Source organism: Dunckerocampus dactyliophorus, chromosome 14, assembly GCF_027744805.1.
Source record: "Dunckerocampus dactyliophorus isolate RoL2022-P2 chromosome 14, RoL_Ddac_1.1, whole genome shotgun sequence".
Classification (NCBI taxonomy): Eukaryota; Metazoa; Chordata; class Actinopteri; order Syngnathiformes; family Syngnathidae; genus Dunckerocampus; species Dunckerocampus dactyliophorus.
The window spans coordinates 14201695-14224442 of NC_072832.1; the positions used below are offsets into that span (position 1 = coordinate 14201695).

Consider the following 22748-nt stretch of genomic DNA (forward strand, 5'->3'; position numbering starts at 1 on the left):
GCCTGATTGGCTGTAGACCATTGTCAATCAATCTCCTTCGTGCCGCTCTGCCTTGTCTCCTATGTCATTGCAGGCAATCTTGCTAGCATGCTTTTGCCAGGACGAAAAGGCACATTAACAGAAGTGAAATATGCGTGAGTGATTTGATAATTTCTTGTGTTGCTCATTAAGGTTGATCATTATCATTCAAACAAAGGTTTTAACTTTTTTGAGAGTGTTTAAACAAGAGAGAAATGTGAGAAAATGTTATTGCCTGTCTGAAAAAAGTGTTTAAAGTGTATGGTGAGGGGTTTTACAGCCTTAAAACGTATATAATAATTGTAAAAAAATGAAGTTCTATGACGAATGAAGTCCTACTTTGCAGAGTTCACTTATCGCGGGCTATTTTGGGAATCCATCCCCCGCGATAAACGAGGGAACACTGTATATGTTACCCATCAATGCTCCAAACTGTCAGTTAGTTGTTGGTGTTTAGGTGTAACCGTTCAACGGGTAAAAACATCATAAAGATATGAACTTTCTGTAAGATTAGCTAATAATAACTGTATGTAAATCATTTTAGCTGCAAATATTTTGCTTTGCCTAAATCACAAAGATAACAGGTCTGCTTTCATGGATGACTAAGGAAGTAAAAAAAACTAAGACATTTGAGAGGCTGAAGTCAGAGCATATTTACATTTTTAAATTAAAAAAACAGTTAATCAAATAACAAAATAGTTGTTGATTAATTGGATGATTGATCGATCGTTGATTCATTGATTAGTTGTTGCAGCTCTAAAAAACACATTGCCCAGTAACCAGTGCTGGACAAATGACTTAAAAGGAAATGAATTAGTTACTAGTTAGTTTTTTCGAAAACTAATTGAATTAGTAACAAAATCATGTAATTTTTGTGTTACTTTAAAAAAACCCAAAAACCTTCAAATACAGTATGTAGCCGCAGGGGTGGCCAACCAGTCAGAGCTCAAGAGCCACTGTGTTACTGCAAAAAGCCACATCGTACACATGAACATCATTTCCTCCTCACACACGTAGCATGGGTCAGCCAGATTTATGTGACTGCGGATTTCAGTCCCTTTCAGAAATTCCAGGTCGATGTTGGCGTGGAGTGAACTGAAGATTTGAAGCTTTGAAATGCGATAAAGACACCTGACACAAAAGGCAGAGTGGATTGCCGTTGAGCTCAACAAAAAAATATGAGCTCTCCCACTCTGGTAAACACGTCCTGTGTTCATCCACATATTTTCGTTTCACTTTGCATTTTGTCCCTGCCATTTTCAGAGCAAATTTGACAAATAATTTTCTCGAAAGATCGCGATCCAACTGGGAAACTTCAAGTTAATTTTTTCATTCAATGTGCATGCCAGCGAAAATCCCGTAATTAACTAAACTTTGATATGCTTTCATGAGAGCCGCATGAAAACGGGCAAAGAGCCGCGTGTTCGCCACCCCTGATCTAGCGTGTGCCATTGAGAGCTTACCATATCTGTGCATAATGCCTTGACCTGCTTGTGTTTTATTTTGATTTTAGAGGAGTTTTGATGTCTGCGAATACACAAGACCTTGTGTTAGTATGATTGGTCTAGAATGGGGAAATGTTTTTTGTGTGCGTGTGTGTGTGGAGAGTCGCAGAGAAGGTATGCAATTTGGAGATATATGGTGTTGGATGTGAGCACTACTGTTAAGGTCAGAATAAAGTTAAAAAAGAGCGTCACTCTGTGTGACTGTTGGGACGCTACAATAATGATGAACATGCCACATTTCACTGTCAGTAATGGTAACGATGTTGTAATTGTAATTACAAAAACAATAACATTGGTATTGGTAACATTGTTATTTTTAACGGCAAAATTGCCAGTAACTGACACACACACACACACTGATGGTTTAAACATAAGGGATGCGCCCATGTTAGCAGTGAGCTGAAATAGAGATTAAATGAATGACCAATATATGTGTTTTTGTCCACATTCAGTTTTGATTCCACTCCCCTACTGATGCATGGCCAGCTGTCCAGTTGGCAGCCAGGAGCCAAGAATAATTCTGTTTTCTTGTAATTACATTGGATCCACACCTGTATGAGTTTTATTATACTGCGTATTTTGACAGGAGTGTTTGCCCACGTAGTTATTCTTCATTTGGTCTGGAACAGGATATTTTCAACGTGAACAATTTGCTTGTTTAAGGGTTTATTGCTTTTTTGGCTGCCACTTACCTCCCCAGCTTTCTGCCCATGTCTGGGCTGCACCATTGCTTCCCTTTGTCACCTTTGGCATTAGTGCCAAACATTGGAGGGCCAAGCCATATGGTCTGTCCTTCACATAAGACATGACAGATTTATATGGGCCACTATGTGATTTTTTCAAACAATAGCATCGACTCAATGTGTGTGCAGATTTATCTTGTTGTTGTCACTCTTCAGTATCTATTGTACTGTGCAAAATTTGCTTTGCTTCTTAATTTACCTTTTTTCTCAACAGTCAGTAAATAACAGGACAGATAAGGTAGCAGGATTCTACAAAAAAAAGAGATTTTTTTTTCCATTTAATTCCATTAATTGTTGGATCTGGTTAAGGTGCAGGTGAAGTAGGTTATGATCTGTTCATCTGCACAAACGAGGATGTATCCTGCAAACTAACAAACATGTAGTGTAATGATCATGACAGTATTGCTCAACAGCAAATCTGTATTATCTTTCTTTGCAGATAATATTGGGCATTTTCTTCATCCTGATTGCTTTGCTGTTCACTGTTGCCCTGTTCATTTCAAAGTAAGTGTATTTTGTTACATGTTTGTTTATGTGATTTAATTGTGATGATATGTTACTTCCCTGTTCTATTTTTGTTCAACTGTGTTTCAGTTTGGATAAAGCACTCCACTCTGCTGGAATCAGCTCTGGATTCATAATCTTTGGCACCAATCTAACCAATCCTTTGAATGAACTTCTGTTAGCCTTACAACCTGTAAGTATTCTGTTAGCCTTACAACCTGTAAGTATCCACTCAGCTCTTTCATTGAATGTGCTTATCCTCAGTTAAGATGAGCTATATGCTTTATTTTGTCAATTGTTCAGTGATAGTGAGTTGGAAATGATAATTTCAATCATCTACTCATTGCATTGTCCAATTGCAGTTGCATTTACTGTCTGCCCATGGTGTTGCAGGTTTTTCCATTGGATTACATCCTGATTACAGTCATCACAATGTATTTTGTCCTCACATCTATGGCTGGTATTCGCAACATGGGTATCTGGTTCTTCTGGATAAGGGTAAATAAAGATACCGCCTCCATACTGCCCTTAAACATTGCCTGTGCAGTTGCACTTTCAAATGTAACTTCACTCTCCTTTGCAGCTCTATAAAATTCGACCTAAAAGAACCCGTCCACAGGCTCTCCTCTTCCTCTGTATGATTCTTCTCTTGATTGTTCTCCATACCAGCTACATGATCTACAGTCTTGCCCCTCAGTACGTCATGTACGGCAGCCAGAAATATCTCGTACAGGTGAGGCGAGCTGTTTGTGTAACTTCATCCCACACTTTTCTTATTTTTCCTATTTTTCCAGCGTCCCTGATGAGAGCTCTGTGTATGAGGCTCTGATGATGGTCCAGCTCGGCTGATGCGTGGTCTCCGCAGAGACCATTTGTACTTTGTACCATTTGCGCTGTTTCTGTATTATCTGTTTACGCGTCTTCATGCAGTAAAGTGTTAATGTGCGCTTTAGATGAATGGCTGTGTTGATAACGCCGCAAGAAAGTATTTTATCTTAGAAAACAAGCCAGTGTGGTATGATTTTTTTGTTTACTTAAATATCCTCACCAAAAATATATTTATAAGGCAAAAAAAACCCAACAGATTCCTCAATTATTCTGCCATACTGAAGCAAAAAAACCCCAAAAAACTTGAAAGCTGTTCATTGTATTCTTGCGTGTACTTTTGCGTTTACCTTTATATCTGACCTGAAAAACTGTTTATGTTGCCTTGGTAGGTTTCCTCTTTTTCAGTACAAACTCATGCGTGACTGGAAAGTTATTTGTTCATTTTGAAATAGTGTTTTAACTCTTTGGGCCTAAAATAACCCAAAAATCTGAATGAGGAAATTAGTTTTTTTTGTGTAAAAATGCGTGTCTTGAACCTTTCTTATAACTTAGGATGCCAATGTGTATAATTAAAAAACTGAAATTTACAAATTTAATATGCAACCAACAAATAAATGTAGTCAAATAGGTATAGTAATAGGGCCGCACCGTGGTGATTCGGCTGCGATGCACACATATCTACTCCAGTTCCCGCGTAACAGTCTGTGGATTGAGGGTAACACTCTGGCTGTCTCATTTTAGATACATAACACTCATTTCTGGTTCCTACAACAAAACATAAGCATTCAAACTTTCTGGAGCATGTTCGCGGCAGCCGGAGTCAAACATAGCACACGTCACCGGATTAATGACGTTAACCAAGGCACCACTCTATGAATAAAGTTGGGTGTTTGATTGAATGATTCTATTTTTAGGATTCAGCCTTATACACAGACGCTAACCATACGGCATCTGTACATCAAATGCTTTTTTTCTTTTTTGTTTTGAACAGAGTCCCTCATCAGGCCTTATGTCAGGGAATGCTTCTTTTGGAACGACAAGGGTCTGTGATGCTGACGCGCCTGAGGGTGAGTGTGTCATCTTTGCTTGTAAGGTACCAACGGTCTAATTGTGAAATGCTACAGGATCCCGCTGCACATTATCAAAGATTCATTTCTCACAAGTTGAAGTACGTTAGAAGACAGCAAGGCCAGTGTACAACAAAGCTGTTTCATGTAGAACACAGCTCAGTAATCTTTATCACCATCCATTATTTATCAGGGGGAATAATAACAAGGACAAACATTTACTAATGCGGTATAAAGGCTCTTGCTGTCGCCATGCCAACACTTATTACGGCACATCAGTCAAGAAAAACATAAAACATGCGACTGTACATCTTAGCAGGGAGCTTTATAACTATGAATTATGCATCCGGCTAATGCTCCAGTCACTTGGAGCGGACATAATGAAGTTGTTTTTTTAAATTTTAGTTTTTAACAATTCAGAGCCCGTTTCAGAAATAGATATAGGATACGTTTACTGATGATAAATGAAAGTAAAGCAAGGCAGATTTTACATGGCTGCAGTATCATTAATTTTTTACATTTGACATCTCACTCTCTTAAACACCACATACTGTGTAGTTTACGTCCCACAAATTATTTGGCTTAGCCCAGACAACAACTTTGTGAAGGCTGTTTGAATAAACGCCCATTTGGATCCTATTTGTTTTCTATTCCATATCTGTACAGTATATATTAATGCACCATTCTAGGGCTGTATGGTAATGGATATGAAGAAACAAAGCTTTAAAGCATCTAAACATGTGACGTTGAAAGCCCCCTTTGCCCGTCAGAGGGCACGAAAGTTTGTATTGATGTGGAGGATTAAGCCTTAAAGCTGTTGAAGATGTTATTTACTTATTTTTCAAAAGAAAAAAAATGTCCATCACTGCTATAGAGCGATGAAAGCCATGTTATGATTTGTTTACTCTTATCTGGCGTGTGATCGCATGGACTTTGCCTCTCTCTTTCTTGTAAGTTAAAGCAATCATGTTCCACTGTGAAGCAAATAAGCCTTGCCCAAATAAATTATCTGATTCAGCTGCCTTCAAATAAATAACAAAGCTGACGTCAATGTTAACTTGCTGTGTTCTTCAAAGAATTTTGATGCTGCTTGTTATTTCATGAAGTTCCTCAATCCAGTGGCAGCTTGTACAAAGTCTGAAGTAAAGTCAAAGTACAACTAGAATGCATGTTCACTGCCTCAGTCACAATCCCTTATAGCTGCTGTGTAACTTGTCCAATTCTTTTGTCGTGACACATTCACAACAAACTATGGTATTAAATACCACTATACATAATATTGTACTGTAGTATGGGTATTGTAATGCTGGACGATATTGGTATTGGTTAGATTGAGCGTCTCTAATATACTTAGAAAAAACACACATATTGAATAAAAGAAGTTTACATTTCTTTTATGCAATAGTGACACACATATATTATTTTCATCCATCCATCCACCCACACATTTTCCTCCGCTTATCTGGGCCCGGGTTGCGGCGGCAGCAATCTCAGTAGGGAAGCCCAGACTTCCCGGTCCCCGGCCACCACCTCCAGCTCCACCGAGAGGACACCAAAAAATAAATAATTAATAAATAAATAAATAAAGAACAAAGCTTTTTTTATAAACAAAAAAAAACAAACAAAAAATAACAAACCTGACAGAACAATCAAGACTCTTCTGCCTTGTATTTAGCAAACATCAACTGCTTGTATTGTTTTTTGAATTTGCTCATCTCTGTACATTGTTTTAGTTCCTTACTCAATCCGTTCCATAATTTAATTCCACACACGGAAATGCTGTGGGTTTTCAGCGTAGTTCTCACGTATAAATGTTTTAAGTTTAATTTTCCTCTAAGATCATATTTCTCCTCTCTGATTGAGAAATACTTTATTAGGTTTTTGGGTAACAAGTTGTTATTAACTTTAAACATTATTCTAGCGATTTGAAAGTGTACTAAATCTGCAAATTTTAATATCTGCGATTTTTAAAATAGAGGGTTTGTATGTTCTCTATACTTGGCATTATGAATTATCCTCACAGATCTTTTTTGCAGTACAGTGAGTGAGTGAAGATTGCTTTTGTAATTATTTCCCTCATATCTCCACACAATACATTAAATATGGTAATACTAATGAACAGTACAGGGTGTGGAGTGATTTTTGGTCAAGAACATATTTTGCTTTATTCAATATAGAGATATTTCTCGCCACCTTTTGTTGTATATATTTAATATGAGATTTCTTGGGATATATTATTTTTGTAAACTGTAAAAGGGGAGACATTTAGCTGCATGCTTTGAATGAGGAAAAGTTAGCACATTCTGCTGTACAAATATAAAATAACATAAAAAATGAAAGACCATTGTCCAAATTGAAATCTTAACATAAAAAACTGCATTAGTTTATGTTAACGCATTCAATCCCTGCCATTTTTCAAAAGACAACCCCTTCAGTTCCGGACATTTTTAGATGATTTTGACTGATCTTTCAAGGCGCACAGAATATTTTGTTCTGTGGCTATACAAACACATATACCAAAAGAAAGATTAGACTTCCGTCTTTCATCAGGAAAAAAGTTTGTTTATACCTTTTTCCGTTCTTCAGTAATCAGCAGTAGAAGTAAGAAGTAAGTTTCACAAAAATATCAGTTGCCGACTGGAAAATGGAGGAAACAGGCTTTTTGTGAAAAGATTCAAGAATTTTATTGTTATATGCACAGTAAAACAGGTAGTTATACTACGCAATGAAATTCTTATTCTGTTCATTCTCCCCCCAAAAAAGAAAGAAAACACAAGAAAACGAATAAGAACATAAGAAAGATGAATACCAATAAATTAAGCAACAAGAACACAAGAAACCTTAATACCAGTAAATTAAAAAAAAAGCAACAATAATATGTTCAGTGTTATGAGTGTGTGCGTGTGTTGCGTGCGGCGTGTGTGAGTGCTTCGTTGAGAAGCCTGATGGCCTGTGGGTAAAACTACATTTCAAGCATAACTTTCACTTATATTTTTAAAATATATTTTGCTTTTGTGACAGCTTAAATATCTAAACAACTATACCAACATCCATCCGTTCATTTTTTATGCCGCTTATGCTCATTATGGTCGCGGGGGTATGCTGGAGCCTATCCCCAGCAGGGCACATACAGTATAGACAAGCGACCATTCATTAAGACACATGAATATGTTGTTGGGATCAGGCCTTCGGGTTCATAAAAATGTATAACTACGTCTTTGGTACTGAATGAGTTAAGATAAATGTTGGATCAGTGTGTTTGTCGAGCTTTGCCATTTTAGGCCAAGTTAATGAACAGGGATTTAAAAGGATACACTCTGGCAAATTTCACCTGTATTCATTCAACACAGCCAAAATGCCTTGAAAATGAAAAGGAAACAATAATGAATGTCACAAAATTGGACACTTATAATCACGTGTAATTGTGCGTGAATCAAATGAAACATAAGGATACATTCTTACAGGCCCTTTAAGTCTGAAAAGGCCCTTAACGGTCTCTCCAATCAAGATCAATTTATAACTATACACAGAAAAGGTAATTTTGGTCTTGTTACATTTGATGTGGCAAAGTAGTACTTGTTCACCTGGCAATAATACTACTCCCCGCTTTGCATCCAACGTAACTGTGTGGGATCTTCTTTGCATACAGTGAGAGTTGTCGCAATTAACTGGGTTTTCTTTATGTGGTTGTTTGTTTGGCTTTTCCGCTTTCACTCGCTCAATAACGACTTTATTTACTCTCCCATGACAATTACACATATGCCAAACCATTTCAGCTGTGATGTTTCTTTGAACCTGGAGGCATAGCATAGGTTTAAGGTGTGGGCTCTTAGCAGCAGGTGATCCTCATAAAAACATAACACATGGAGTCATGAAATCATTGTGGAAAGACCAAGAGACAAACATTCACACTCATTCTATTGTTCCTCATTTTTTCCTATTCTGCGTATGCTTGTTTTTATATCACTTAACAGCAGTGCCATGGCTTCATAGAGTCAACCAAAGTGTAAAATGTGTCAGCCCAAACATTAAAATGTTGGACATTCTTCAAAAAGGATTAAAGGCAAGCTCAGTCCCAGAAAGGCAATGACCATAGCATCACCTTCAAAGCACTTACGAAGGATCCAATCCCATTTCTTTTGATGTTAACACTCTTCTTTCCTAGCAGGCATGTTTGCAAGGTATCTGAGAATAGCCATGATATGCTGTGATGTTTTTTTAAATTCACCAATGAATTCCTGTAATTTGAATTTTTAAGAATTAATGGTTTAGTGTATATAGTAATCCCTTACCACTTTGCGCTTCGAATTATGCGGCCTCACTTTATCACTGTTTTTCAAAGATATATTCATCCGTCAATCCATCCATTTTCTTTACCGCTTGTCCTCACTAGGGTCGCGGCTATGCTGGAGCCTATTCCAGTCAAACATATATTAATTAATAAATCATACTGTTTTGTGGTTGAATACGGTCTATTATTAGTCCAAAAATATGTACATTTAAGCTAATTTCACTTATGTTTTGCCTAAATTAATAATTTTCAAGCTTAAAAATTGCTAAATGAACTAAATTTAAAATATAAGGCGTGATTGCCGGAACAACAGGCTTTTATTGCAGGTTTTCTTGCAGGTTTGAATTATCTCACAACAGGCACAATAATCCCTACCACGAGCTAGTTTGGGCATCACTTATCACGGTCGGGTCTGGAACCATTTAACTGTGATAAACGAGAGATTACTGTAAGAAACATCGTGTCAGAGTCCCTATCGTACAGTTTTGATGTTTGGTTAGGTTTTTGTCAACTTAAAAATGTCTTCTGTCATTTTTCTTCCAGTCTGTCGTTTTACCTCCTCTGCTCAGGTAATAACAAAATCTGAGGTCTCATGTAAAATTATGAGGAAATATCATCCGGATCTTTCACACTGTGGCAAGAAAACAGTTTGAAGATTTCTTTTATGCACTGGAAGACCTTTTCTTTACGAAACGCAGCCATGAAAAGAGTACTTCTCCGCTACAAATAGTGGCAGCGGAGGAAGTGAATTACTCGTACTACAATTCATGTTGTTTGCTTTAGTGTCACTCTGACATGTCCTGAGGCTAAATAGACATGATGAGGTTCTCTATTAGCTATTTTAGGTCGTTACCAGCTCATTATTTATTTACGTATAATAGCAATTAATCCTCACTAATTAGTCGCAATGGTCTCACACAATTTAAGCCATGTCAAAGTAGGTTATTTATCACAGGTTTTTATTGTTACAATGGACAGTTGAAAAGCCAACATTTCAGGAAATGCTGCAAATGTTTGACAGACAGTATGAATTGCCTGTGAGAAACGACATGTTACAAACGGCAGTTCCACAACTTTGCAGAGTGAAAGATGACATATTAAATATTGCATCATTATGATGTATTATACATTATTATTATTATTGTTATTATTATTATATACTCTCATAACATTAGTGGTTTATTTGGTCTCAGAAACTGTTGACAATAACATTTAGTGTCCATTTGTGGGACAATAAGCATTTCAAAACGCACCTGCATTGTTGTGACTGGGTTAAATAAAAAAGTTAGTTTGTCCAGTCATAATTTTTCATTGTACTTTTGATAAAAATTAATGTTAAAATCTAAAGTCTCGTCTTGTTCTTGTAGACCTAATCTTGTGTGTAGTCTCATCTTGTGATTTGGGTGTTTCGTGACACCCTTACTGACTGGCATGTAGTAAAACTGTACTGACGTAGTTCAGGCTAGAGGATGAACTGATGAGTTTTCTCGTCATGAAGGGCCGCTATCATTTGGGACAATGGGGTATTCTGTTCTGCCTCCTGTGCATCATTTATTCGTCTGTAATGATCTCTCCATCTGCCAAGAAATGATCTGCTCACACTTTTGTTTGTTGTCACCACCTCTAACGTCACATTAGTGACCCCCATTACCTCCCTTGGCAAGCTATACTGTGATTTTAATGACATTCTGCGCCTGCCTTGTGATCTACAGTCAATTTTGACATGAAATCAAAATGGCTTAGTTCATATCCTCTCTATGTGAACACATACTGCTCAAATGATTTGAAGAACAGTAATGCCCAAATTAATGTGTACAGTGTTTTTCAGCACAAGGCATCTTATTTTCTTATTCCTTCTTCCTAATCCCTGTTGTACAATTTCCGCACCATGGATGGTTGTCTGTTGCCTATTAACTTGCTGTGTTGCTACTGCATTGTTAGAAGAATTTTGGATGAAAGCTGCTTGTAATTTTCTGTTTTCTGAAACATGTCAGGTCTCTAAGCAGTTTTCAAGATAAATGTGAAGGACGGGGGTCTTACAAAAGTACACACATCACATTTCAGCAACCATTTTTTCTTCAGCTGTACAGTATATCTTCTTAAGGGGCAAATACAGAAATGCCACTTGGATATGCTGTAGAGTAGTCATTGTACAGCTTGTATAGCAGCATAGATTTACTAGCTACTGACAATAACTCAACACACAGCCAGTATTGTCTAAATAGCTGTCAGCTCTTGTGTTGCTGTGTTAAACTAGTAGTCAGATTGATTTATGATTTCATTGACCACTTAAATACCAAGCAGATATTACCATAATCATTCACTTAGTGGCACTTATGGACCATAACGCAAATGAATTGTCTGAAGCAGGAGGTGCAGCAGCAAGTCCCTTCAGCATCACATTTTCATAGATATTTTGATTAGAAAATGTCACTTCTAATTTTGTGTTCGTTGTAATAATCAGCTTAAATTGGGCTGCTGTTAATTGCTTGTCAGTCATAGATACAGCTAAAAAAAATACCTTGGTTAGTATTTTGTTGTTATGAATGAACGACCACAACTCTTTTTTAAAACTTTGTGGTTTTATGTGCATGCAAGAGCAGGTTAGCTTACATTAAGTAATTTATGATGGTGCCTGAATTTGGAGGCGTAGAGTCAGGCTTTCTCTGAAAAGTGGAAAAAGAAATTACACTGAATATACGTTTTTGGTGGACCTTCATCAATAATAATACTAACGTAGCTACACGATGCCTGTCTGCTAGCAGAGAAGCTTTTTACAAAAGCTACAATGTGTGTCTTAGCAAGTTTAAAGTGCTCACATTTGAATAGTGAGATGAAAGACATACATAATGCATGGCGCTACATAGGCAGCCCATTGCCAAGATACGGAAGAGTCGGGGTGAAATTACCTCTACTCCCACTGCTGCCCCATGCTCGTTTCAGAGCACGCTAATGATTTCAAGGTGAGGCCGGTCAGCGGTGTACATCATAATATACTTGGGCAGGCCGCCGTTGTGAACCATCTGTATGTCCCACTCTGCTGTGCGAGTTCAGGTGAGCAGCTGGAGAGCTGCAGATGGCCCAGGAAAATAGTGAGTCATTGGGATCAATATAGACGGGCACTCTCGGGTGCCTGATAATGTTAAAACTGATTGTTGTCGTACCTTCGGAACTCTGCTCTCATAAGCCTTTATTCTGATTTTTTTTTTTAGTGGCGCAGGTCAAACATAGTCTTGCTCAGGATGTTAGTCGGGTTGTGATTTGGGATATCAAAAAATCTCCTCATAAAATAGTTGACACTCTTTCTCACCTCAGCTCCTTTGGATTGTGTCACTAAAGCGGGTGATTTTATTAATGCATGGTAAGCATTTATATAAGTATTTATAAAAGTGTTCTCTTTTTACACGTCAATTCCGATTATTCATTAACATGAATTGGGCTGATTTTGTAGCAAAATAGGATATTTATAAGAAAAACAAAGGCATTCTATGTAAAAATGTATGCTGAGCAGCACCCACATATAGTCAGGATGGTACAATCTTGATTACATGACATGAATCATTCTATGATTCGATGGAGAGATTGATAGTTGAATCAGACACCTCTGAATTGAATCATCGACTAGTCGACTATTCTCAGACACTCCTACAGCATTAACCTGAATATAAGACATGACAAAACAGGGCGTCTTATCGGTGTCCCCGCTAATGTTTCAAGTGTCTGAGCGTACACACAAACGACCTGAGCATTCCTTGGATCTCTGTGAGAGCCATCAGACGTGCACACTTGTAGTATCACACCTGTCCAAAACCTGACAACTTCAGGTGGTCCAATTTCCATTCTGTGATATTTTGTATTTGAGTGGATTCAAAAGGTCAGTGAGGCGTATTTCACAATGTAGCTTTCCTTTTTGTCCACCTCAGACAAAACAAGCCGTGGAACTCATCCAAACAATGATCTGTATCTTGTAGGAAACACCTAGTTTACCGTTTCATTTTCCATTTCTTTTCTTTCTTTTTTACCATTTATTTTGTTAATTATGTATACTTTTATTTCCTTATTTTTTTTTGTTTTGCAGCAGCCTGTTCTGGCACTGTTTAATTCTGGAAATGTACTTGAAAGTGATGCCACATTTGCTGTATACGTTTACTTTTCTGTAAATAAAAAAAAAAAAACAACAAAAGCAACTGAAAAAAAAAACAACCTTCCGGTCTCTTCTGCATCACTTGGGCAAACTTGGCCTAACACTTCCTATTTTCGGTAAGTCCGGCCATCAAAATGAGAACATGCCACTATCACATGTACGGTTAAGCCACACATTCAGTCCACACTTTGCACTCAGAAAACTGGCTCACAGCACCCTTTCACATTCCAAAAAGAAAAAATCTCACCCATATTCAACTCTTGTTCTTCTGTTCCCACATACTCGCGACAGCCAGTCCACCTTCCAGTCCACCTAAGACCTTCTATTTTTACTTTAGCTTGGTGAGTGGATGTGGCACTACCTATCTTTTTGCCGTAATACGGGTTAGCAAGTATTTAGCTCCCTTAACTCCCCTGCACCAGTAGCTATACGCTAACCTGCTATGTACTATGTAACGCTCTGTTGAAAATAGAATACGTACCAACGGGATCTTGTCATTGGCTGGGCAGTGTCTGTCGTTGTGTTGTTACCGCTTGTTGTCACCTGTCACTCACGGATTTGCATTACAAAACAGTACAGAATAAATTGTTTGGTGTTTATTTCATTTACATTTCAGGCTTGATTTTATTTTGTTGCGCTGCAAGGATTTGCTGTGTGCAGTTTAGGGTTCTTACATATTCATTTACTTGATGTACAATCAGAAGGTTGGAGACACTTTCTCATTCAGCTCTACATGTACTGTCGTAAAATTGGTACTGTACATGTGGCATACACATACAGTATTCTTCTCCTTGTTGAGGCTGCTCCTTCTTTGGTATAAGTGTCAAAATAATCCAAAGAAAAAGGTAAACACCCATTGGGGGCGAAGTGCAGCATTCAAGTTTAGAGGTAGATGATAATCTGATGCGATTTACTCCAATGACGCCTCCTAGCTCAATAGAAGTCTCATTGTGCTCTTCATGGAGTTCAAGCAGTGTTAGGAGCCATGTAATGGTGTCATGGAGGGTTAGCGCCAATGCTACAGATGTCAAACAGCCACAGACCATGCAATTCATCTTGCCAGAAATGACACAACCTCGATCGGCGGTGTATTTCAGTGTATGTTGAGGATGTTATTTTTTCAGTGAGCATGGCAAAGTCTACTGCATGCTGTTCAGGGAGTACAATTTTTTTTCTTTGCGGTGTTTTCATGATCCTGGTGATCTTTTCACATATGCCTGCCAAGGTCCCTTCACCAAAAGGCGGTTGGATCATCTTAAGAATATTTTCCCCAGATCAGATCAATAGAATTATCCTGTCAAAACATTATTTGCTATGAATCAAAGAGTCGCTCCCGAGGCAGCGATAGATGTATATATTTTTTTTTAAGTCGTGTGTCTTTCTCCACTGTTTGCCTTTTATATTCACAATGATGTCCCCTCAGTGCCAAAGCAACTACAATTGTTTCCATAGCAACTCTTTATATATCTTATCATTTCATCAAAAGGAATATACATCAGATGAACCCCCACCATTTACATTAAAATTAGAATATCATCTTGCAGTCAGTTTGTACGGTTTCTCGTTGCCATGGCGACCCTGTTGGAACAAAGTGTACCGTTGCTCTTCATAGTTGTGTGCAGTAGTAACTTTCAAATCAGTTATTTGGATAATATTATATTAACAAAGTGCTCATGTCACCAGAAAAGTTTGAAAAAAGAAAACTAACAACATAAACCGTAATAGTCCCCCCCCCATATTGTGATGTATACCATAAATATTAGTCCTACATTTATTTTATATACATATTTAGACTCCTTGACCATGAAAACATACCATTTGCAGTGGGATTCATAATGATATCAATATTAGTTCAGTAGTTATTCACAAAAATCGCATTTTCCGTAATGGTGGTTTTCTTTTGGCTCAAGCTCCGTAGCTTTTGAAGATACAACAAATCCGTTGGCACACTCAACATTCTGCAGTGTCCTGGCTATGTATAATGGTGTTTGTTGCATGTTTATTGCTTCATTTGTTATCTTTCCAAAAATTCAAAATTTCCCCCTTTTTTTCATATTGTTGATCATAGTATCCGGAATTATTCCATTATCTGGATCAGTCTTTGATATTTTCTAGAACCTGTTGGAAACATGTCCTGTATATTTTTCCCCAAGTGCTCTGAACATTTTTCTGTTATATGCACAAATGCCAAAAATGGTCCTACCTTGTTATGTTAAAAAATTCCTGTATTCAGACGGTGATCCGGATCACCCCCAAAATTTAATCGGTTCTTCCATATCACAGTTTGGAGAATTCCTGAAAACTTCATTCAAATCCATTTTGAACTTTTTAAGTTATTTTGAACACAAACCGATAAACGCCGGCAAAAACAAGCTGCACCTGCGCCTTGCGCTTCGTGCAGGAAAATATCCAGTTCATGTAAAACATTGTTATCGTACTGTTGCCATCCGCCAGTAAACAACTATAAAATAGTGTGAAATACGAATGAAATTAACGTGAATATTGCACGCCGCCCAGCTGAGGTTTTCTGAACCTTGGCTATGATGTCACGTTGAGAGACAAAACACAGCCTTAGATGCCCAACAAAGCCAAAGTAATAAAGCAAAAATATTCACAACAGTAACACAATAACATTCACTGATATTGTGTTATGATGAGTAGGATAAAACACACGTTAAAAAATCGGCCACTACAGGTATGTTGTTGGACTGACAGTTATTGGACACTGACAGCTCTATGCAGACTGCAAGATACAAGACGAGTGACCAGCGATCACTGTTTAGCAAGCCTTAAAAATTGGCATGAAAATCCATGTTATTATTCTAAGATTCGTAGAATATATCTAGTAGGAAAAAAATTGGATTTACTTACTGACAGATCGACTGCAAAATACAAGTTGAGTGACCAGCGATTGCTGTTGATGTTGCCTTTCAATTTTGGCTTGAAAACCCATAATACTATTCTAAGATTCATAGACATATCACGAAGAATCATAGAATATATATATTACAAAAAAAATTTGGATTTACTTACTGCCACCTTTTCATGCTTTTCCACGGTTGGTCTTCTGGGTTTTTGACTTTTTGTTCGCTTCCATCTCCGTCAGTGCTTGTGTTTCCCCCAAGCTGGGTGGAAGAAAGTCAGGACAGCTGATGGTAGTTCAGTCCCAAACTTTGCTTTTATCTGAGGCGCAGTATCAAAACAACTGTCCTCCAAATGTGCTGAAATACAAGACTGAAGAATCTGATGGGGCGAACGGCGTCTTTTGGCAAAGTGAACAGACTCACTATCCTGGAATGTTCCAGCAAAAGCCTGCCACACATCAAGCGGGCATATATCAAAAAACATGTAAGACCAACAGAAAATCAATCAAAAACGTGGCACAACAATATGTAAACAATGTATTCCATGAGTAATTCCGGGCGGGAGTGTTATTGAGGAACTGTCACTACCTCCTCCTTCTCCAATCTCCGGAAGAAGACTCGTTTCAGTGCTGAAAAGTGTAAATACGTCAACATCTGTGCACACGTCTAACACATGAAATGTGCCTTTCAATGTTATTTTTCGTGGCAACAATAACAAGATGAACATGTTTTGGTGACGTGAGTGCTTTAAACCATGCTTGTATGTTTTCAGTGTGGAACCGTGACCTCTCTTGGCGCATTCACGTGTTTGACGCTGCATTCATGTTGACACAGACACAAGTTTCCTCTTTTCCAAGGCCTGCTTGTCTTTTTTACTTCCATTAACAGAACAGGCCAATACATTCCTCTTAAGTAGTTGCGGCTTAGTCAAGTATAGCCAGTGTTGGGATTATCTCTGAATAAACACCCAACCGTAACACAGCTGTATAACACTTGTATAGTCCAAAACATGATGTGCTCTTATCTTATACTTACACATCTGCTTTTACATACATTGGACAAGAAATGGATTTCCCTTTGCTTTTCCGACTGTATATTGCTAATTTAAGAAAAAAAACATGTCTTTTATGTGTAGTAAATTAGACATTCCAAAATGGGAATTTTTGTAACTTGCAATGTGTGTATTTGGCACATGAAAATCAGTGCGTTAAATAACAAACGTGTGAGTATTTAATATAACATTTTGGGGTGTGTGTGTGTGTGTTTTTGTTTTTCCAGACCAGTGCATTGTGACAAGATCGTATATTTTCCTTCACAAGTTTTGGTTCTTCAGTACCATCTACTACTTTGGTAACTGGGCCTTTATTGGGGTAAGTCCAACGAGATGGAGTCCTTGACCTCCAGTCCTGTTAACAACAAAACAAGCAAAACATTACAAATGACGAGATTATTCATGTTATTTATCATGTGTCATGTGTGAGCAGCCTAGTAACACGCATCTTAGGGGTATTTTGGGTATTACCTATCATCTTTTATTTGGTTTCTAGACATATTTTACATGCAAATCAGCAGGTGGTGTCAAACCATTTCTCCCCAAGTGAGTCAGAGCTTTTCTTCCTGGCATTCACAAACGCCTGGTACCCAAAGTTAGTTTTTGAAGCAAATTTTAAGTTAATGGTAATCCATGAAACAGTCATCAAACAACTGTCAAGCACCAAAGAAATATATCCTTTTTATTGCAAATTCCCAGTTTTTGAACTTATAATTCAAAAATAATAATTCATAATAATAATTAATAAAAGCATTAACGTTGCCTTAAAAATCTTGAAAAAGATTTTCAATAATTTTATATTCAGTGTGGTCTTACTTTTGGGTCAATACACTAAATGTTTATGGTACATATTCAAATATCAGTATCATAAACAATTGGAAAATGCCCTGTGGGTTACTTTGTGGGTGTCTCCCACCGTGTACATTGAGTTACGTTACTGTTGGTACATTTACATAAACACTACGGGTGGTCCTCAGTTCCAGCTTACAATGTTTAGTGGTTGCGTACGCACTCCCCTAAATGACTATGAGTCGCTGTGGAGTACAAAGTCACACCAGCCAAAAATGCACAATGAAGAAGAAAAAAAACATAAGTCGCAGTGGACTACAAGTCACATTTTTTGGGGGGGGGCATGTATTTGTGCAATCCAAAGATGAACATAACTGCAACATATTGATATTAAAAAAAACAACAACAACCAATCAGCAGCCAACACGCGCCCTCATGATGTGATGTGATACCAATGCATTGAAAGCACCTACGTGACGTGTGCTTTACATGTGATGATGTAGGTGTTCCTCATCGGGCTGGTGGTGTCGTGCTGCCGAGGGAAGAAGTCTGTGATTGAAGGCGAAGTGGAAGCCGATGACTCAGACGTCAGCGATGATGAATATGTGCACTGAGGTTCAATATTCTAGGACGCACACACACACACACACACACACACACACACACACACACACACACACACACACGCTCGCACAGATCTGCACATCCAGCCATAACTTAAGGGAGGGGGCTTCAGAGTACAATTTGGCATGTCATTAATTTGCCTCTGTTTATTTTATTCAGCTTCCAGGCAGTGATACCACAAACAGAGGAACTGAGACAAAGTTTATACTATATACTGTAAAATGGACTCAGACCCAATGTATACCATGCACATCCTTCACATTGACATATATATACTCAATGAATTATGACAATGAATTGTTACAATAAACATGAATTCATAAGTGAGGCTCAGACCCTTTTAGATCAGTGCTTGTCAACTGGTTTGGCTGCGGGACACACCATCGCCCCTCAATGACGAGTGGTGACCCAAATTGCGGAAATGTTTCAACTAAAACTTCTTATAGTCCGGTTGCTCTCATTCAACGCTTGAGATAAACAAAAAGTACAATTCAAAATATACAAATTTTTTCGGTACGTTTAATAGTAATAGGAGGCTCATTTGTTCAGTAGACACCCTCTCTGCCTGGGTCAGTAGATTGAACCGGGTGTGAAACTGCACCTGTGAGTCTTCATTGTGGGCGGAATCCAGCACACGTAAAGGCGGTGTGGCTGTGTGTCATACTCGATGTCCTTCCCCTCCCGCTCAAGCTTGGCCAAGTTGCTCATAATCATGCACGCACCTCGTTGTGGAGCAGCAAGCGAGTAGCACAGACGTGAGCGAGGTGCGTTCAGAGACATTGGGTAAATACACCACTTTTGGGGGGAGGAGGGGGCCAGACCAGTTGAGAATCACTGCTTTAGATGGCTTCTCATGTGCTCTGGTAATGCTTCCAAAAACACGTGTGTGGTGACTGCTGTAAGACACATCTGTCTGAATGAAATGCTGTACATTGCTATTTAATTCCCCTCTTACTTTGAAGTATTATCATGTCACGGTGCGAGTACCTGAACGTGTGCACCTGACCTTTTGGCGGTTTCACGCCACATTTCATGAACTCTTCTCATTGCAAGACAAAAAAATAAAAATCCATTGAATAATCCCTAAATTTATTAAAAACACTGTGTTTTGCAAAACTGGCACTGAATTTCTTAGTTGTTTTTTATCTTTTATAATTACTTTTAATTCAAAACAAATGCTAATTTTGAAAACAATCTGATGGGAAAGTGCCTCATGTACATATACAGTACGACTATGATGGGCACACATGACTGCAACGCACACACGCTCCATTATGATGAACTAAGCCCTTTTTTCCTGAAGACAAATGATCCATAGAGTCGCCAAGTGACATCGTCGTGTCCAGTATCGAATGGTACTTGTATCGAAATAAATAAATGCTTCTGGAAATCTCCTTCAAATCGCATTCATTCTTCTAAAGGGTTGATAAAGCTTAGAAGGTGTTCCTAATGTTCCGGCCGGTTTATATATGTATCCTCAATTCCAAATCCTGTGTGGGATAATGAAGTGTCTCTCCCCGCTTATCATGGATATATATCAAAATGAAAGTGACAGTTAAATACATCCATCCTTGGATTAGAGTATATAAGCACTCAACATGCTTGTCTGCAGCAGATTAGCATGAAATGTTCAGGGCGTAATTGTTTGATTAGTGGAGCATACGTACCTTGTCACCACTGTTGTGCCAGGCCTCTTTCAGGTAGCTTATAATGACACCGCGTGCCGCCCCCGCTCACTCGCTAATAAGCTAAACAAGCCAGGAGCCAAAAAAAATAAATCTTTTCCTTCCCTCCTATGTTATCGTTTAGGTAATTCTTACAAACGTGAAAAATAAGGAGGGTTAAAAAAACTGAGACTGTCATGAAAGTGATTGCTTTTGGGGAAATTCCTAAGCATTCCTAAACGTCAGGCTTGTTAGCGATCTTGCAAGATGAATAGGATGCTGGGAATGGTAAATCGGTTGAACAGGTTGAAGGCTGAGTGACTGATTAACTTCAGGCAGCTTGGGTCGGGGGACGGGATCGGAGCTCGAAAATCTCTGCGATGTTTGAGGTGTCTCATGTCTTTCGGTCAAAGGTGTGTGTTTGGATGAAAAGTTTAAAATCCATCCATGCATTTTCTATGTTGCTTATCCTCATTAGGGTCTTGGGGGCATGCTGGAGCCTATCCCAGCTGACTTTGGCCGAGAGGCGGGATACACGCTGGACTGGTCGCCAGCCAATGGCAGGGCACATATAGACAAACAACCATTCACACTCACATTCATACCTATGGACAATTTAGAGTCTCCAATTAACCTAACATGCATGTTTTTGGAATGTGGGAGGAAACCGGAGTACCTCTCACAAACATGTGACCCTTGACCCTGGCCTCCACCAGTGATACAACATGGGGGTTCTTGCTCAACACGCAATTAATTCTCCTTGAAAGTTTGACATTGATAAGGAAGGAAGAAATGCATTTAAAAAAAGAAATAAATAGAAATTAGGTTACAAAAGGGTGTGATAATGACAATGATAGAAAAAAGAGATCAGAGAAATGGTACAGAAAGACAGACAAATGATCAAAAGAGTAGATAAAACAATCTAAAAGACAAATAGATGAAAAAGAAATAGGGAAAAAGAGAGAAATAAGATGAAAAAGACAGAAACAGAAAGAAAAAAAGAATGAAATAGCTTAGAAAAAATAAAAAAAAACAGAGAAAAAAGATAAAGAAATCCATTAAAAAAGAAACAGATAAGGCCAAATGGATAAAAACAAAAAAATAGATGTAAAAGGGAATGCACTAGTTTAAAAGAAAGGGAAAACACACACAGTACAAACCCCAAATAATGTGGATTTGACCTGTTTGGTCATCCCATGCTGGATGGAGTGCCAAATGAATGGGACTCTTGCTCAGACAAAGATGGAACAAAATTGGTAATTTTGGAGAAAACGCAGACAGCAAACAACCTTTGACCTATTTGACCTAAACACCTCAGCTAGATTGGCTTTGGATATTGGGATACTTGCCCTAGCAATTCCCTAAAATGTGTTAAATTCTTTTTTTTAAAGAAGAAAAATGAATATCGTGTTGTTGCTCAGACAAAACAAACACCTAAAAAAGAGAATAAAAAACGAAATCAGCCCCATGATGCAAGAGGTTGTTTTTTTTAGTCATTTCCTCTTGCGTGACGTGGTCGTGCAGCGTGTATGTGTGCAGCGGTCGTAACATGGCCTGCAGTGTGTCCGCAGGTTTGAACTCTCCTCACAGGCTGGCGACAAAGCGCCGCCCGTGGGAGGAGAGTGACGCAGGATCAGTGTGATTGTGTTGATTCACACTTGGACTGGGTTTAGTGCGTTCAAGCAGCCTGGAGGGAGGTGCCACTCACGCCACAGCTCCATTTAGTAACACGCAAATAACACGGCTAGCACGTGTTCTCAAGGGCACGCCGCCTTAGCTCAGCAACTCTGGACTCACATTTGCTCACGGTCTTCTCAAAAATCCTTCTATTAGTGAATGATTCAATGTGTAAACAAATCTACATTGTTGATTCTGTAGACAGTATACGATGATAGCATGCTAATCAATTATTAGCATGTACTAATTCAATCATATGCACATTCATTTTAAAAACAGGAATGCTACAGTAAGCCTTTTTTTAACCTTTATATTATAGTTTATGAAAATACAATACCCAAAAGACATCATGACAAAATATGTCACAAAATATTGTATGCTATGTTTAATCAGAGCAAAAAATATATATATATTTGGATTTTAAAGTGACATTTTAGGTTTACTTGGAAAATATGTCATTTATGACTTTTTATTTATTATAAACTAAAACTTCATTGAAATTATGGCCAAAATTATTTTAAACAAAAATTAAATTTAAAGGTATTTTTGGTTTGTAAATGAAATATTTCAGGGTTATTTGAAAAAAATATATAATTCATATATGCTATATATATCTATTGAAGGTATGAAACAAACAACTTCATTGAAATTATGGCAAAACTATATTTTTAATACAAATATGTAATATGAATGTATTTTTGGTTTGAAACAAAAATATTTTAGGGTTAAATATAGGTATGACTACCTATATTTTTATCTATTTTATTAAACTAAAACTGCATTGAAATTAGGGGGAAAACTGTAATATTTTAGTATTTTTGCAATATTGAATAGGAATGCATTTTTAAAATTTGAAATGAAAGTATTTGTAGGGTTACAGAAAAAAGCTTTATGTGTGAATATGGTTTTTTATTTAATATAATTTATGAAAATGTTATGGCAAAATATAGAATGTGTTAATGAAAATAAATACATTTTA

At 37.8% G+C, this 22748-nt stretch overlaps 1 protein-coding gene across 2 annotated transcripts in view; it reads left to right on the top strand.

Moving 5' to 3' along the window:
• Positions 1–22221, top strand: part of lmbrd1 (LMBR1 domain containing 1) — a 58825-nt gene extending 36604 nt beyond the window's left edge. Inside the window, exons 10-17 of one of the 2 annotated variants that reach the window (XM_054798040.1) lie at positions 2706–2770; positions 2861–2963; positions 3164–3268; positions 3354–3503; positions 4590–4665; positions 17243–17334; positions 18308–18437; positions 18472–22221. In XM_054798040.1, the coding sequence (XP_054654015.1) occupies positions 2706–2770; positions 2861–2963; positions 3164–3268; positions 3354–3503; positions 4590–4665; positions 17243–17334; positions 18308–18418 (702 nt within the window). In that variant the 3' untranslated portion in view covers positions 18419–18437; positions 18472–22221. Of the gene's footprint in view, positions 1–2705; positions 2771–2860; positions 2964–3163; positions 3269–3353; positions 3504–4589; positions 4666–17242; positions 17335–18307 lie in introns of both variants that reach the window. The other variant, XM_054798039.1, reaches the window with a different exon arrangement.
• The last annotated feature ends 527 nt before the right edge of the window (positions 22222–22748 follow it).